The sequence below is a fragment of the Diabrotica undecimpunctata genome, chromosome 4, assembly GCF_040954645.1.
Source record: "Diabrotica undecimpunctata isolate CICGRU chromosome 4, icDiaUnde3, whole genome shotgun sequence".
In the NCBI taxonomy this organism is placed as follows: domain Eukaryota; kingdom Metazoa; phylum Arthropoda; class Insecta; order Coleoptera; family Chrysomelidae; genus Diabrotica; species Diabrotica undecimpunctata.
Genome location: NC_092806.1, coordinates 144,264,089 through 144,282,566, shown reverse-complemented (window position 1 = coordinate 144,282,566; position 18,478 = coordinate 144,264,089). Strand labels below are relative to the sequence as shown.

Genomic DNA, 18,478 nt, shown 5'->3' with positions numbered 1-18,478 from the left:
GTTTATCTTCTCGAACTAGAGTAACTGGACCACCGCTTTCCCGTGAACAGTGAATTGCCACGTTGAATTTTGTACGAGAACACTAGGCTTGGAGAATACATGACTGGAGCCATGTATTGTTTTTCGATGAATCGAGATTGTCTTACGGGCTCAGACAAACATATAAGAGTGTGGCGTCCAGGTGAGACATGTGCTTAAGCATGTGTTGCCAAGCGACTTCCATTTGGTGGAGGTACCTGACACAGGTTCCAGAAGACCATGTTTACGGTTTATGGTTATTCTTGGACACGATGCAATATTTATGCATGATAATGCATGTCCCCACACTGTTCTGATGGTTACTGAGTTTCGTAAGGAAGTTCAAATCACACGATTTGTTTGACCTGCTCGCAATGCAGATATCAATCCCATAGAACATGTTTGGGATGATATGAAGAAACATTTACATAATCATTTGCCGGCCCCCGGAAATTCAAGAGAGCTTCGCGACATATTGGTGCAGGAATGGAACAATCTTCCGTAGAATGTGATCCAAAATCCAATCCAAAGCATGCCTCGTCGCTTGCAAACTGGTAACACTGCCAGAGGAGGGAATACTCGCTACTGAAGTTCTTAATTTTTTTTTATTTCCACAAAAAGTACATCAAATTAAAATTTTTAATTTCCAACATTTAGTATATCAAAGAAAAATTGTACATTTTCATTACTTTCAATAAATTTTGAAGGGCAAGAACCTTTTTTTCTTTAGGCAATCCTTTATTAAACTATGTTACAACCGAAAATAGTTTAAAAATAGTAATAATTTCTATAAAAAATTCAAATTTATGCTCGCAGTGTATATTCAAAAAATCATATTTTAACTCTTATTTGATACCACACTCTCATAAAAATCTTAAATGACGAGTTAACATAGACGAGGTCCCTCTGGGCATCAGATACATAAAAGGTCATCGCCGTCGTAATTGTATTCAGCAATCCCAAAAACCCCCGAGTAATGACTTTTGACTGATTTTGAATGAAAATAACATAAAAATCCAGGACGAGAGGTCCACCCTGGGCACCAGGTAGCTCGTCGACCATCGTCGTTATCGTATTCGTGTTCAGCGATCTCGGAAACCTCCCGAGTAATGACTGTTGACTGAGTTAGAATGAAATTAACCTACTCCAGGACATGAGATCCACTCTGGGCATCAGGTAGCTCGAGCATCGTTGTCGTTATCACATTCGTATTCAACGGCCTCTAAAACCCCTGGTAACAATATTGAACTCATTTCCGTCGATATTTTCAAAGTATGTCGAGTTCAAAAATTTTCTTTCTGTATGCACCCTGAAAATGCATTTTCCTTTTGCACAAAATGCATTTTCATTTTACCACGAATTTTTTTCACAAATTTTTCCCGACACTTCCTTGAATCTAATACAAAAAGTTGCATAGCGATTCATTTCGCTGCGGAAAATTGGTAGGCTTGGGGTTTAGTTCCCTCGCCTATTCAGCTATGTAACTTATTGATTCATTTAACAAAAAACATACGTATTTTTTAGGTTATAGTATAACAACGTGTAAAAATATATTCATAATGGACCCGGATAAGATAAACTACGATCTCATCGAACACGTCTTAGAGTGGATTGTATCAGGCGATCATCAATATCCGAAAGTAGGAACTATTCTAGTATTTTTGCCAGGAATTGGTGAGATAACAACGCTATATGATCAACTAAACGTTCATCCGGAACTAGGCAGGAGACGAGGAAAGTATCTCATTTTACCTCTTCATTCGTCATTATCTAGTGAAGAACAATCAGCTATATTCAGGTAAGTGGCACTTATAGTAAACGTAAAACAAATTTCGTTACACTCCATATTTCACTTGTTGCGAAAATTCAAATCTGAGCAAAAACTTAAATTGGTCAGGCTTTACTAGAGGTTACATTTATTACAATGCTGATTTCATTGGATTTCAGTTGTAATATCTTTTGATATAATTGTTTTAAGATTACTATTTTAAAAATTCTCAACGGTTTTTAATATAGTTAACTGAAATAATGAATAGTTTACAACACAAAGCCCATGATAACAATTGGAGAAATAATATAAGGTCCTTGTGGTAAAACTCATCTCTCGCATGGAAGAACAAAAACAGATAAACTGTAAACGTTTTTGAAATTAGAAAATTGGATAAATGTTGGAAGGCAAGAGGCTATAGAACATTACAAAACAATAAGCTGACGGTTTATTTGGAATATATCAAATTTCAACGAATTCATAATCAAATGATTATTTTTTTGCTTAAAAATACAGAGGAAAACACTCAAATGGTTTTATCTAACTTGGATGACCGGTTTTGGGCTCTACAATTTTAGCCCATTTTCAGGTCCCAGATAAAAGATTGCTTAACCACTAATAAATAAATGCTACAGTATATGGTATAAGTGTATTATAAGTATAGTTACATCACAGTATAAAGAGAATGGTATATAAGTTATTGTGAATGAAGCATACATTCAAAATAACTTACTGCTACTGTTCCTATTTGCACAAAAAATAATTAAATAGTTTATGTTCGTTTTAGAAAACCCAACCCTGGCCAAAGAAAAATCGTCCTGTCTACCAACTTGGCAGAAACTTCCATTACCATCGACGATTGCGTCTTCGTTATAGATTCCGGTAAAATGAAGGAAAAACGTTTCGACCCTAATAGGAATATGGAAAGTTTAGAAACAACTTGGGTGACCAGAGCGAACGCTCTCCAGAGAAAGGGTAGGGCTGGAAGAGTAATGAGCGGAGTGTGTATACATCTTTATACGAATCACAGGTTTGTTTCCTTTTATACTGATCACACTTATGTCACTATTATTATTCATTATGTACGCAAAAAATTATATTCAAAATTTGATTCTAAAAGTAAGGTTATGTATATTGTGTCATTCTGTGTAAATGGTTGAAATCCAAAATAAAAAAAAATCATTTTTATTTCGCAAATTACTCTATTTAATGTTTTACGAAAATTCTGTGTTAGATTTTAAGTTATGGATCATAAAATACAACTAAAGTATTATATAAAATATACACACAAGTGCTCACACTGGGAAATGGGGCACTCGAAAGGCCTTTCTTCGATGATGCCGCTTAATGTAAGGAGTGAAGGTATTCACTTTCTCTTTATTGTACTTGCTTTTCTGAAACCTCTTATCATAATCCAGAGAATCATCAGTTGCCGATTTGGCAAATAGCTTTGCTTTTCTCCCTAGCTGATCATCCGTAGGATTTGGTCAACAAATTCGTGCCTTCGGTACATGGCCTCGATACTTTGGAGTCGCGGTTGGTTCCTCCTTTTGGTGTACGTGTAAATAAAGTAAATAAAATGTGAAGTTTGAGTCCTCTCTTGAATCACTCTGTGAAAAAGTGATTAATATTTCATTCTTTCTTCATATTTATTAAATGTTGATAGACATACTACCATTAAACACTTCATCGATCAATATTAATACTAAACCTAAACTAAACCTTGTAAGTTATAAGCTCATTTTATTTTGGTTTGTTTACATTCATGCTGGTGTTGCGCTGTAAGGTTAAAAACGGTTAATTTATAAATATTGGAAGTGACAATCGAACACTACATTGGTATATACACAGAATAATAAAATAATGTAATGTGGGAATATGACTATATATACAGCGTCTTCCAAGGGTGATTTCCGAACTTTGACAGTTATAGCGGCCATATTGTTGAAGCTAAATCTGTCAAATGGGCTGTCATTTATCTACTCTGTTTTGCCAAATCTCCGTGGATAGATGTAGTGTACATCAACACGTGAAAATGATAAAATTGTTTTATTCATTAAGTTCAGTAAACAATCACTTAACATCCGTAAGTCGACGAAATGAACTTTGTTTTGTTTTTAGGTTTAGACATAATTTATTACCTCAACCAATTCCAGAAATTAATCGAATACCCTTAGAACAACTAATATTAAATATCAAAGTGTTACAAAACTTTGAAAATAGAGATGTAGTGCAGGTTTTAGGTAAGTTATAAGAAACTATTCATTTTTTTTTCAAGAAACCTCAACAGATGTGAAATTATACTATACACACAGGGCCGTTTGTTCGAACCCTAATCAAAACTTGATTGTAATCAAATATTTAATTACAATTAAATACGTCACAGCAGCTGTCAACCTTATTAAAAATTACTTATTATTATTATTGATTTGTAAATAAAAACATGAAATTAAAATCAGAAAGAGTTTAATTATGGTTTATTTTAAATTAAAACACAAAATAATAAAATTGAATAAAATAAATCAGTCAACATAACCTCAAAAGGTGACGTATTTGATTTTAATTAAATATTTTATTACAATCAAATTTTGATTAACGTTCGAACAATCGGCCCATAAGGAAGTATAAATGTAATTGTCACTTAACGCCAAATTATGTGCCAAAACCACTTAGATGACTTCTTCTTCTTTAGGTGCCTTCTTTCTTCTTAGCGAAGGTTGGCGATGACCTCTGCAAAGTCTTCCCTATTTTGGGCTTTCCTTATTAAACTATGAAAGTCTAATCCTGTCCAATCTTTGATGTTGCGCAGCCAGGTCATTTGTCGTCTACCCGGGCCGCGTCTGCCTTCTATTTTCCCTTCTATAATAAGCTGAAGGAAGTTGTACCTGTCGTGTCTAAATATGTGTCCAAGATAAGACGTTTTACGCTTCTTGACAATTTCTGTGAGTTCACGTTCTCTATTCATACGCCTTAAAACTTCTTCATTTCGAACGCGGTAGGTCCATGGAATTTTCAGCATACGACGAAATACCCACATCTCAAAGCTCTCTAAACGTCGTAACGGGCTGACTGTTAACGTCCAAGCTTGCACGCCGTGTAATAGTACACTATATACATAAAACTTATCATGCGGTATCGTAGGGACAAATCAAGATTACGGGTAGTGAGTAACTGTCGCATCTTTAAGGTGTTTCTTGCCTGTTCTATTCTACATTTAACCTCTTATTCTTTGTCTAAGGTTTCATGTATCCAACAGCCAAGATACTTAAACTTTTTCACTTGTTCAACTAGATTTTTGTTGACTAGTACGTTGATAACTGGTTTGTGTTTTTTTGAAATTACCATTGTTTTGGTTTTTTTTGCATTCACCTTAAGGCCGTATAGTTCTCCTTCTCGCACTACTTTGGTTAACAGAATTTCTAGTTCTTCTTCACTGCCAGCAATCAGTACTGTATCATCGGCATACCTGATATTGTTCACGATTTTTCCATTGACTTTTATTCCTTCTTGTGTTTCATCTAGAGAATGTGCATAGATGTCCTCTGAGTACAAGTTGAATAATAATGGTGATAGTATACAACCTTGTCTAACTCCTCTTTGGATGTTTATGGTTTCAGTATCACCAAATTCAGTTCTGACAGAGGCGTTTTGGTTCCAGTAGAGTTCACGTATTGTATTAATGTCGTTTGGATCCAGATTCTTTTTTTGCAAGCATTCTATTAGCTGATCGTGTTTGACTTTGTCAAAAGCCTTTTCATAATCTATAAAGCACAAGTAGACATCTTTTTGTTGATCCCGACACTTTTGGATGAGAACAATGAAACTAAACAAAGCTTCTCGCGTTCCCATACCGTTTCGAAAGCCAAATTGTTCCGGACCCATATCTTCTTCGCATTTTTTGTAAATTCTGTTATGGATAATTTTTAGAAATAGCTTCAGAATATGGGGCATGAGACTTATTAATCGAAAGTCGTTACATTTTTTTGCGTAGTTTGATTTGGGTATAGGCACAAACGTAGACGTTAACCAATCTTGTGGAATTGTACCAGTCTTGTATATACTGTTGAAGAGTCTTGATAATAGTTCTAACTTGTCTTCTTCCAAAAGTTGTATAATTTCACTACGAACGTAGTCAGGTCCAGAGGCTTTTCCGGTTTTCATATTTTTTAAAGCGTATCTTATTTCTGATGTTAAGATGGGATGGTTAGATAACTTAATGGTTTATATTATTGTTTAGTGACCTAACTTTTTTTCAATTATTATTTAAACGAGAGCTATTTGTCAGATGCTTAGCCTTGTCGATTATTTTTATTTTAGCCATAGGTATAGTTTAGTAAGTAAAAAGAAAACCAAAAACTTTGTTTATGTTGATTTCTAAGATCTTATATAAAAAGCGTTATTATTATTCCAAGTATTTAAGACCGACTATTAACGGTGGATGTTTTTTAGGTTCCTTTATTGAACCACCCACACTGGAAAATATAGTAACGGCTGTGAAAAGGTTAGAAAATGTGGGTGCGTTGGACAAACATGAAAACTTGACACCTTTAGGTCATCATTTGGCGACTTTACCAGTGGATGTAAGAATAGGTAAACAGATGTTGTTATAGAATTAATACGACCGGGTACGTTGCGGCAATTCGCTGCTATCGACTACTTTGATATGTTCGATCCTTTTTTATTTATTGTATAATCATTTATTTTATCATGAAACGATGGGTATATACGTTTTAACTAACTTTTTTGAATTTTAGATAAAAAACCTTACATATTTAATTCATTTAAATCGTTTAAATGTTCTAAATTTTCACAAATAGCATTTGTTTTTCATTTCTGTTCATTTCTGTATAAGTGAACGCAAAATCGTACATACATAGATGCACATGACTTTATTTTTCTTGACTAAGAATTTACCTTAACCGGTAACGTGCATTCTGTGAAACTGATTGGATTTAAAATTTCTGAGCGACTCAATAAAGGATACGCCCCTTAAGACGTGACTGTATCTAGTCCTCAGGGGTTAAAATACCTACTTAGAAGACGGTTGGATCGTTTTCCAAGTGGACGAGCACAAAATAACCGGTAACGTGCATTCTGTGAAACTGATTGGATTTAAAATTTCTGAGCGACTCAATAAAGGATACGCCCCTTAAGACGTGACTGTATCTAGTCCTCAGGGGTTAAAATACCTACTTATATGATTTTCAAAAATTGGAATATTTTGCCCATGCCATGTGACATCCAGAATGTTATACTAAAAGTTTACTACACACTATACAACTTAACAGTAAATAACTCAATAATGACTAACGTTATAAAACACAAAATATAGTAACTTATAATATAAACCAACACACTACAATTTGAATATAATCAGACTGAGCAGTTTGGACCTGTAAAATGATAATCATTCTCGCTCAAGGCGATAAATTATATTTAATAGTCTCTTGGCGAATTAGAAGGCGAATATCCTCGGAACATGTGCGTGTCCGGCCTCGATAATTTGTTTGTGTTGGGAATTTGCAATATGAATGAGCTTTTTGAACTGTTACAGCTACGATGCTTTATATTTCTAATTCTCTTCAGTATTCTTTATCATAACTTCTCCATATGTCTTTACTCTATTTTAACAACATCTAGATCCATTTTGATCCCATTAAGTTTACTGCCATACCTGAATAAAACTGAATTTAATTATTTAAATTAAATCGCTAATTGATGAACTGACTTTCATTATGACACATCCAATTTTAAAGAGGTAATTATAATTAAGTAAGAATAATACACCGTATTATACTTGTTTTCTACTTCTGGGGGTATTTCTTAAAATTTCTTTTTAAAATTTACACCTTTTACTTCTTTGTAGGAAAATTAATACTTTATGGTGCAATATTTGGCTGTGTCGATGCTGCTCTAACAATGGCGGCATGTTTAAGTTCTAAATCTCCGTTTGTAGCTCCATTCGGTAAACGAGAAGAAGCCAACAAAAAGAAACAAACTTTCGCTGTTGGTATGAGCGATCATGTAACTACATTAATAGCCTATAAGGTAAGACATATATATTTACTTTTAACCCATTCACTGCCAGTAGTCAGTTTAACCTCTTAAGCGCACCGGGTCGCCTACTCAAGTGAAACGCCCAAGTCGTGAATTCGCGTCATTGGCGTGTGGAATGAAAACGTGAATTCGCGTCCTTGGCGTATCATTATAACTTGGTGACAAGTTAACTTTATTAACATTAAAACTAAATAAATAAAAAAAGAGTGTATTTTTAACTTTAATATATTGCTGTATTGGACTGTTAAATTGCATAAACTAACACAAAATGTTCACTTTCAAAAAAGTATAAGGAAAAGTAGAAGCAAAAAAAAAGGTTATTGTAAATTCTTGTGGAATACAGAAAAGCAATCGAGGCACAAAGCTGGTTTGTCTGCACATTCCAGGCAGCAGAACATGGTGTGCTTTCGTTGTTTTTTGGAGGCACACAATTTACACTTTCTTCTTATATAACGAAAATGTCCATCTTTATTTGGTTTTTTTATGTTTTGCGGAAAGTGCTTTGTTTTTTGTTGTTAAGAAGCTGTTTCGCCGGTTGTATTTTCTTTATGTGACAGTAAATATTGTATTACCTTCAGCCTAAAATCGTAGAAGGACATTTTATCTCCTCTAGGATGATTTTTATTATAAAGGCTAAATGCATTAAACAACATAATTTAGAAAATATGTATTTCAAGTTTAAGGTACCATCGCATACTTTTTCGATCGCAACTGTAATAAGAAAACATCTGATCCTTCATGTCAACACCACCCATATGGGTATTGTATGCTGCAATACATCTTGGTTTTTCAAATTGCTGCTTTCGTTTGTTCTCACAAAGAATTTGTTGTGCCTTATGTTCCGTTGATAACATCAAAATGTCTCTCTTATCTTTCCATTTTAAAATGTTGATTCCATTTGAATATTTTGAGACAAATTCCCCTTTTATAAGTTTTGTGTTCAGTATTTCAGGTGGAATATTTTTTCTGTTTGTTCTCAATGTACCGGTAACATATGTACCATTTTGTAACAGGTCATGTGCTAAACTAATATATAAAAACTTGTATAAAAATTGTCTACATAAATGGCATGTCCCCTATGAAATATGTTTTCACACAATTTCATCACAACTTTTGACGAATGTCCTACTCCACCAATATCAGTATTTGGCACCAGTGTAAATTAATATTTTTTGAACCATCCCATTAGGCTCGCACAACATATACAGCTTAATACCATACCTGTGGCGTTTATTTTTTATATATTGTCGAAAAATGGGCCTTCCCCTCCAAGGCATCATTGACTCATCGATTGACAAATTTTTCTCCGGATAGTAGATTTCTTCCATGCGTTGGTTAAACAAATTAAGAAGAGGTCGTATTTTAAACAGACGGTCACTGGGTATGTGTTCGCCATCTACAGGATTATCTACAAAATGTATTGCTCTCAGAATGGTTTGAAATCGATTACGGGACATAAAATTTCTAAATACAGGAATATTGAACAGAAAAGTGGTATTCCAATAATCTTCTATTCTATTCAGCTTGATTGTACCTGTGTGGTACAATAGTCCCAAAAATACTTTAAATTCATTCAGAGACACATCTTTCCATACAGTAATTCTAGAATGTTCAGCAACACCTCTTAAAAAAATCTCCTCTGCAAATTTGTTTGTATGTGTAAGAAGGACGTTGTAAAATTCAGGTGTAGCGAATAAATTAAAATACGAATACGGTTCGTCATTCTCAAGATTTAATGGAATTTGCATACCCGTAAAGTCTATTTGCTGTAAATATTCGTTATCTGTCCAATGCCAAATATAAGAATTTTGGTTTTCAGCAACCGTAACCTCTTCATCTAAAGACGTTTCATTTTCCGTCACATCAGATGTTGATTCATCGTCTTCAGATTCCTCATCGGAATCTAATTCCCCAGAAAACAGCAACTCCATGGCCTCCTCAGGCGTATATTTTCTTTTGAATTGCCACCTAAAATTTTAAACCGAACATAACCTGAAATATTTCTGTATCAATCAAGCTAATAAATTTATAGCGGTTTTAAAATTTACCTTTTTTGCTTTTTCTCCTTCCGAATGTTCCATTTTATAAGCATCTTTTGATGTACTTGGACGATCCATTAGAACACTTAACAGTTATCTACTTCACCCTCTAACAAAATGACAACTGACCCAAACAAACAAACAACCATCTAGTAATATAATTTAAGGTCACCCTACCACGTCAACCAAATATTATACCTGCATATTCAGCGCTGCCAATATTATAGGCAATATACTTTACAATGTCCGAAAACGCGTATTCACGTCCTTGGCGTTACAAATGAAACACAGAAGACGCGAATTAGCGTCTTTTGCAGTGAATGGGTTAATTGGTACTATAGTTGTTAATATAACATATCAGTTTGCATTCATTTAAATTCGGGAAGCATTATTAACTACCTTTTTCGTTGTTTAGGTGATCTATAATTAGGTGACATGTATTATATGATTGCTTGTGGCATATTCACTGCAACTAGCACTGAAGAGACGATTCTTATTATTTTTGATTGTACTCTAATATGAATTTGGTATTTGACGGTTGGAGTAACTCCATAATTGGACTCCGTGTGGTATAATTAGCTTTCATATATATTTTTAAAAAAGTAGCGTCTATTATAATGTTTTATTTATTATGATACACTAGAAAAGGGATATATTAAATGCTTACGTATCTATTTCTTTTTAGAAATTTCTTCAAATATACAAAAAATCTGCTGTAGCCGCAAGACACTTCGCTGTAGAAAATTTCCTTTCGTACCGAACCTTAACAACTATTGCCGATGTAAAAAAGCAATTTTTGGAACTCTTAGTCGATATAGGTTTTGTACCAGTCAATTTAAGTACGAGAAGAAGATTAGGTTGGGATGATGTATACGAAATTACTGGGGCAGAGGTAAGGACTACTTATCATTTTATAAATATTGTTTTTCTGCAGTTACATTCACCTTTAACCTTCCAAGGATAACATATTCTACGAGTACTTTAAATAATAATAAATTAAAAAAACGCATAGAATATGTAACATTAACAAAAAAAAAATTGAAAGTTTACCACTAAGTTACATCCCCTTTATTTTTAATGGCATCCACAATTCTTCGAGGCATAGTTTTTACCAAGTTATGACAAATTTCTAATGTAAACGAATCACAATTGCAATTTTTCCTTCAATTCGTTGACAGAGCTGGTAGGATGTTTTCTCAAAGCTTTTTTCATTTCGCACCACAAAGTCTCTATCGGAGACAAGTCGGGACTGTTAGAAACCCACTCCAAAAGTGGTATGCCATGGTCTTCAATCCATTTTAAACTCTTTTTTGAGGTATGACAACCTGCGCCGTCCTGTTGGAAGATAAAATCTTCCACTGATGTTAAACGGTGTTCCATAATTGGTAAAAGAGATTTTTCTAAAATATTCAAATATTTGTCCGCGTTTACAAACTTATCGATAAAATGTATCTTGTCCACACCTTTAGATGACATGCTGCCCCAGATCATGACAGATTCAGGAACTTTGACGTTTCTCTTCAGACAGCCGGGATAGAAAGCTTCATTTTTACTGTGAATGACTCTACTCCTACTGTCTCCGACATGCTGCCCCAGATCATGACCGATTCAGGAACTTTGACGTTTCTCTTCAGACAGCCGGGATAGAAAGCTTCATTTTTACTGCGAATGACTCGACTCATACTGTCTCCAACACACACTTTAAATTCTGGACTTATCACTCCATTGTATTGAATCCCATTGCGACTGAGTCCAATCTTTATGCTCTTTTGACCATCTTAGTCTATTTTTCTTTTGTTGCAATGTTAAAAGTGGCTTTTCCTTAGCCTAAAATAAAATAAAATTTATTAAAAATAATTCGTACTAATTTTTTTACTTTGTTAGTACCAAATCCTAATTTGTGGGCCTCTCGGTGACATGTTGATCTAGAAACGTGTCTTCCAATAACGTCACTCCATATAACGCTTAACTCCATATATTTTGCTAGTCCAGTTTTCACTATAATGCGTCCTCGTTTATTTTACTTTTTCGTACATTTCTAGGTTTTATGACGACCGAACCTGTAGTTTTGTATCTTCTGACTATATTTCTTACACTATAGCGTGACAATTGCAATATATTCGCGATTTCGGAATTGGATTGGAAATACATTTGACATTATTACAACAATCCAGCTACCTCTGGATTTAACGTTATTATGAAAAAATCAACGTATGTTTACACAAGTAAATGCATAGCCAGGGTTTAGTGGTTTTTTTTACTGTTGAAAATAAATAAAAAACCATAAGGGTATTGTTTTTAACAAATAATAATAAAAATGCCATATTAATTAATATAGGAACTTAAAAAAACATGCAGAATGTAATTTGTTTATGATAATCGCCTTAAACTGCAAATTTCATAGGTGGGCCAACTGATATGGGAAGGGGCTGGTAATTATGCATAGAAGATAACAAGGTCTCAGACACTGACGGGTTAAAATTGCGGCATGTATTTTTAAAATGACATTTATCAGTATTTTTCTTTGTTAATGTAGTACTAAAACAATATTTTAGGTATTTTTTAATACAATTTAATATCAATCCGTGCTTGAATTAAAATATTGATATAAAATTAACTGAAAATTTCTAAGAGCCTGAGAAATAACATGGAACTATGAAAATCATAAAAGCTCTTTGGTGAAACTGAATTTTTCTTGTTGAAGTTATTCAATATTTTCCACACATTCGATACAAATAGGTGTCAAGTGCTCCAAACATATGAATTTATTATATTTATGGTAGCTGAATCCTGTTTTCCTGTTTTTGTTGGATAACAGTAAAAACATCTACCAAATGTAGAATTCGTTACAGCTTGTTCATTATCGAAAATATTATAAATCTCATTTATTCTTAATTTTATTGTTCTTAGTAGTCCTGGAGATGTGCAGTGGTTTTTCACGTTGCTTTTAAGGACTGGGATGCTGCAAGACGAGACAAGATCAGATTTCAGAAAATCTGGCAAAATAGAGAAAACGTAACATCTGATCATTCGAATTCTGAGCTCTAGACTAAGGTCTGATCTTGTAAAAAGTGTTTTCACGTTTATGAGTGTATTCCTCGCTTGACAGGATTTTTTTTGGGTTGCACTGGCTGTTGATATTTGCCCCCAAATATTTTATGGAAGTTACCTGTTCTATTTATTTGTCCCTTGGCGTTCAAATGTACGTTTGTTGGTATATTTGAAAACACTAGAATTTTAGTTTTGGACACATTTAGATGTAAACCGAACATTTCGCTATGACGAACTACCGCATTTATTATATTTTGTAGTTTTTGGGCGTTGTTTGCTATTAGGACGGTATCATCAGCGTACCTGATGTTGTCTATGCTGGTTCCGTTAATCTTGATTCCAGCTTGAACCTCGTCTAATGCTTTTCTGAATGTAGATTCCGAATACAGAATAAATAATAGTGGTGATAAGACGCCACCTTGTCGCACTCCTCGTCGGATTCGTATATCTTCGTATGTTATGTACCATATTTCAATGGTTGCCGTTTGATGCCTGAGATAATTCGCAAATCTCGTTTTCGTTAATTCCAATTGTTCCGGAATTTCGAACCATTTCGTTAACCATCTTTTGATGGTTAACGCTGTCAAATGCTTTTCGATAATCAATCAAACATGCATATTATACATCTACATTATACATGTCTCTGCATCGTTGTGTTAACACATTTAGGGCAAAAAGAGCTTCTCGTGTTCCCAATCCAGTTCAAAATTCAAATTGAGTGTCACTCATCTGAAACTCACACTTCTTGTAAACTTGTGTATGAATGATTCTGAGAAAAGTTTTAAGGACAAGAGACATCATGCTTAATATTCGATAGTCATCGCAGTATGAGGCATTGGATTTTTTTGGTAATGTTAAGATGTTGATTTTAGCCAGTCTGATGGTTTACCTGTGTCATATATCTTATTGAATAGTGCCGAATAGAATTAAGTCAAAGCTTTAACTTTCGTTGTCTGCAATTAATTTAAGTATTTCGACATTGATATTGTCTGAACCGGTTACTTTTCCGTTCTTCTGAGCTTTTACTGCATAAATATCTATATAAATATATTTCCAAATATTGTTTCTTGTCTCTTTCTGTGTCTACCTGTCATTTCTTTCTAGGCATTTGGTTGACATCCAGTTTTCTTTAGCTTCTCTGCACTTTAGACAAATCTAGTATTGTCTCGAAAAAATCTTAAAATACAATACATAGTCTTCTCTTGATCTCGAACCCGAAAATCTTGTCTTGTCTCGAAATTCTTAAAAATTTCGATATTTAATATGTTTTATAACTTTTTTTTTACATCCTTTATTTATTGTAATCTGTTTCTACAATAAAAACAATAATCAATAAGTTTATCATGTAATTAACACAGGGGGAGATCCGTCCAGTGACAAAAATCCTTTAAGATAAATTTCTAATATATATAAATATTTGAAATATAAATAAAACTTTACAAAGACATTTACTAACATATTAAAAAAATAGCAATAGTTAAAATACACACAAAATTATAAGTTATTGGTATATATAGTGTAAGATGTAGCTTTAAAATGATAGAGTATACGTTTATGTATGTAAAGGTATAGAAAGGTCTAAGGGATCACGGCGTTTTAGTCTTCCTCTTCCCGGTCGCTTAAGTAGGTCTTGGGCAAGCGTATTTGGATGATTCAGTAGTCTATTTTTGTAAGTGCTACTGAGTGAGACAACGGTGTCTTTAATATTTAAGATTCCAGATTTTAAACATATCATCGTGAAGATAACGGGAAGTAAGGAGGGATGGAATATTGTACGTAATTACATTCGAAATGTAATTAAAAAGAAAGAAGAAGACGAGAAACACCAGCCGGACCAACGACAGAGATAAGATATAGATAAGAGAAGATAGTACTCCGGAAGTGTCGTCAGCCTTACAGCGGCTATCACACCAAACAGGAGAGGGTGGCTTTAGTTGGTAGGCAGGATAACAGGAAGGCATTTGATTGTAGGACCTCCTTGTTCTAAGGGGAAACGGGCTCGGATGTACTCCTTTACCCTGAATCCAACACACGCCAGCCATCCCTATGGATGGGTTAACCGTGTACGGTTTTTAGAAATTTTCACCCTGACAGGAAAAAAAAGATTTTAAACATATGTTAAATATAGTTTTAAGAAGAACTGTTGAGGTGTATAGAAAAATCTGCATTATCGTCCACCTTTTAAAAGCGGTCACCTGTAATATCGACCAGTTTCAGAATGCCTAAAACCAATTAATGGAAATACCTGTACTCTTGACTTGAAAGAGACAACTACTAGTTGAACGAAATATGTATTACTCATTACTAATTTACAATGTTGCCGTTCACTGTACTGTATACTGTAGTATACTGTACTTATTTAATTTTATTTGAAAAAGAGAAAGTTTTTATGTAATTAAATTCTTATTTTACTTTCAGTTTAACAGAAATGGAGAAAATATCCGTTTGTTATCTTCGATATTGTGCGCTGCATTATATCCGAACGTTGTCAAGATCCTAACACCATCCAAGTCGTATATCATGAGCTCGGCAGGAGCAGTACCCAAAGAAAACGAAGCCAAAGATTTGAAATTCACAACAGTGCAAGAAACAGTAAGATTTTTCTTTTGTTTTGTCGCTTTAGTCTACATTTTTTCTTTTAGAAGGACGATTTGCTCAATTTTGTCATATTTATAAATAAAAAAAAAACGGGTGTGGCAGTCCAGTGGGACTGCCGGTGGAAGTTAAACTTCTATACACGCATTCGCCGTTACAAATATATTTGGGAGTCAATCTGCACAATCATTACATATGTAATTCTATAGGTAAGACATAGCAGAAAGAGAAACAGAATTAATAATAACTTACTAACAATGAAGGATTGAATCAATATTTTGATGAAAATGTATATTTTTATTTTCATATATGTATGAAAGAAGTTGAATGCAAAAAATTTTTTACACATACTCTGCAGTAAAATTCATTGTTTATTTTGTTATTAATATAATAATACAATACAAATTAAACTGCAATATTCATAAGTATTTAAAAATGACAATAATATACATAAAAAAATACACTACAATACAGTGCAACATAATTCCATATAATAATACAATACAAATTAAAATGCATTATCCATAAGTATTTAAAAATAACAATAATGTCATAATATTAATAAAAAAGTCCTCCCCGACTGGGAATCGAACCCCGGTCTCTCGCGTGACAGGCGGGGATACTGACTACTATACTACCGAGGACATGACACAAACGTATTTCAAAATTGACAGTTCTGGATCATACAATGATTTATTGAGATTATTATTTTGAAATACAAAAGACTAATATAATTATGAACATTTAATAAATAATACAAAACATATCACATAAATAATAATATTAATAAATATTTTATTATATGTATAATATTAAATTATATATACAAAATGAACATTTTTATATTCGAGAGAGGAAGAGAGAGAAAATATATCTTCTGTCTCTCTCTTAGTCATTATCTTACATATGTAATGATTTCACAGATTCACTCCCATACAAATTTTCAACGTGGAGCGCGCGTATAGAAGTATAATTTCAAAAGATTAGGAGGTATCGATTTATGATACACTTTTTTAGAATCCTAAGAGTTGCAAACGACATAAAAATGTAAAAAATGATAATTTTCATTGTTTTCAATTACATCCAATTGAAATTATTAAGTTATTTATCTTAAAAAACTGATAAGAATAATATATTCGTAGAAAAGCTTCATGGCATTAGTGAAAAAGTCACGAACCGAAGCGAAAAATGTTAAAACAGCTTTTCTGTGTCCTTAATTTCCTTCAGTTCTGAGCACTAATGTTTCTCTTGCGCTTCTTTAGATGAATAAGCTTGCTTTCAATCAAGAGTATTGAGAAAATTATTATTTTTCTACATTTTCACATCACATTTTAAACCATTAGAATCCTTGTAGGCTTGTACCTAAAAAATTCAATCATAAACTTTATATTTTGATAAATATGACAAAAGTGAGAAAATCGTTACAGTGTATATGATTTAAAAAAAATGATTTTCAAAGTGGCACATAAAAATTTTCTCCAAAAAATTTCTGATGTATCTTTTATCACCTTCAGAAACAAATAAAAAAGACCTGGACTTCAGATTAATGTCCCTGAGTTCCCAGTCTATTATAAACAAAAAAAGTTAGTATAAAATGTGTCTATTTTTTAGGTATTCATGCATCCAAGTTCTATAAACTACACTGTGAGGAACTTTCCCAGTCCATATCTAGTCTACCAAGAAAAAATCCAAACCAGTAAAGTATTCTTCAGAGAATGTACGATGGTTCCTGTTCTACCTCTTATACTATTCTCCTCGTATGACTTGAACATCAACGTTCAAGGCGGCAACACTTTCATCGTCTTGGAAGACGGTTGGATCGTTTTCCAAGTGGACGAGCACAAAATAGCTGAAATGATCAAATTCATTAGGATGGAACTGTTCAATCTTTTGGAAGAAAAAATCCGAGATCCTCTATTAAATCTACTTCATCACGATAAAGGAGAAAAAATAATTTCGACTATATTAGGAATGATAAATTCTCACTGAGAGTAAACAACACTGCCGTGTTTGTAAATAAAAGTATTTATTTTTGTACCGAATGTCGTGAGAACGAATCTTTGATTTGTCAAAGTTTATGAAAATACATTAATCGTTTTACAATATGGTGTTTTTATTAAACTTGACTAAATATTACTTTACTAATGTTTTTCAATGTATTATTAATACCACACCCAGTATTATTAATACTATAGTAGAAGCCATATGTAGAATACAAAGCAGGTAAGATAAGAAATGTATTACTTTCGGAGAACGGTTTCCGACCACGTTGCCGGTTTGCCCCGAGCGGCGCATCAGGACCGGATTTAAGATTCATAGCACTGGAATATACATCATCATCATCATATAACGGGGGTCCTACGGCGATTGCCGCTTCCCGCATTTCAGCCTCCATCTTTTCCTATCTCTCCAATCTCCCTCTTCTAAGCCTCTAGATTGCATTGTTTTTGTAATTTCTCTTCTCCAGGAATTTGGTGGTCTTCCCCTTTTCCTTCTTTCTGGCGGAACATACATTAAGGCTTTCTTTGGCCACCGCTCCTCCTCCATTCTCCTCACGTGACCATACCATTGTAATTGCCTTCCTTGTATTCTATCTGAAAGAGTATCTCTAATTCCTGTACGGTTTCGTATTTCCTCATTCCTGATTCTTTCCATTCTCGATACTCGACATGACCTTCTAAGATAATCCATTTCCACAACGTCTACTTTATCTCGTTCATTCTTTGGCATCGTCCAACATTCGGCACCATATGTGGTAATTGGTTCTACAATTGCTCTGTATACGCGAAGTTTGGTATGCATCTTTATTTTATTAGACCACAGTAATGAATTCAGTATTCGGATGCATTTTTGCCCTTGGGTTATTCGGTTTTGTACATCTATCTTAACCCTGCCATCTGCTGATATGATGCTTCCTAGATATTTATACTGGTTGCAGCCTTTTATGACT

The 18,478-nt window shown here is 33.7% G+C and overlaps 1 protein-coding gene across 1 annotated transcript in view; it reads left to right on the top strand.

Moving 5' to 3' along the window:
- The window catches only part of LOC140440138 (putative ATP-dependent RNA helicase DHX57), a 30,322-nt gene extending 12,691 nt beyond the window's left edge, over positions 1 to 17,631 (top strand). Inside the window, exons 7-14 of the mRNA XM_072530435.1 lie at positions 1,543 to 1,816; positions 2,574 to 2,816; positions 3,908 to 4,029; positions 6,236 to 6,376; positions 7,653 to 7,834; positions 10,568 to 10,774; positions 15,352 to 15,525; positions 17,140 to 17,631. Of these exons, the coding sequence (XP_072386536.1) occupies positions 1,543 to 1,816; positions 2,574 to 2,816; positions 3,908 to 4,029; positions 6,236 to 6,376; positions 7,653 to 7,834; positions 10,568 to 10,774; positions 15,352 to 15,525; positions 17,140 to 17,517 (1,721 nt within the window). The 3' untranslated portion in view covers positions 17,518 to 17,631. The remainder of the gene's footprint in view (positions 1 to 1,542; positions 1,817 to 2,573; positions 2,817 to 3,907; positions 4,030 to 6,235; positions 6,377 to 7,652; positions 7,835 to 10,567; positions 10,775 to 15,351; positions 15,526 to 17,139) is intronic.
- Positions 17,632 to 18,478: the final 847 nt, after the last annotated feature.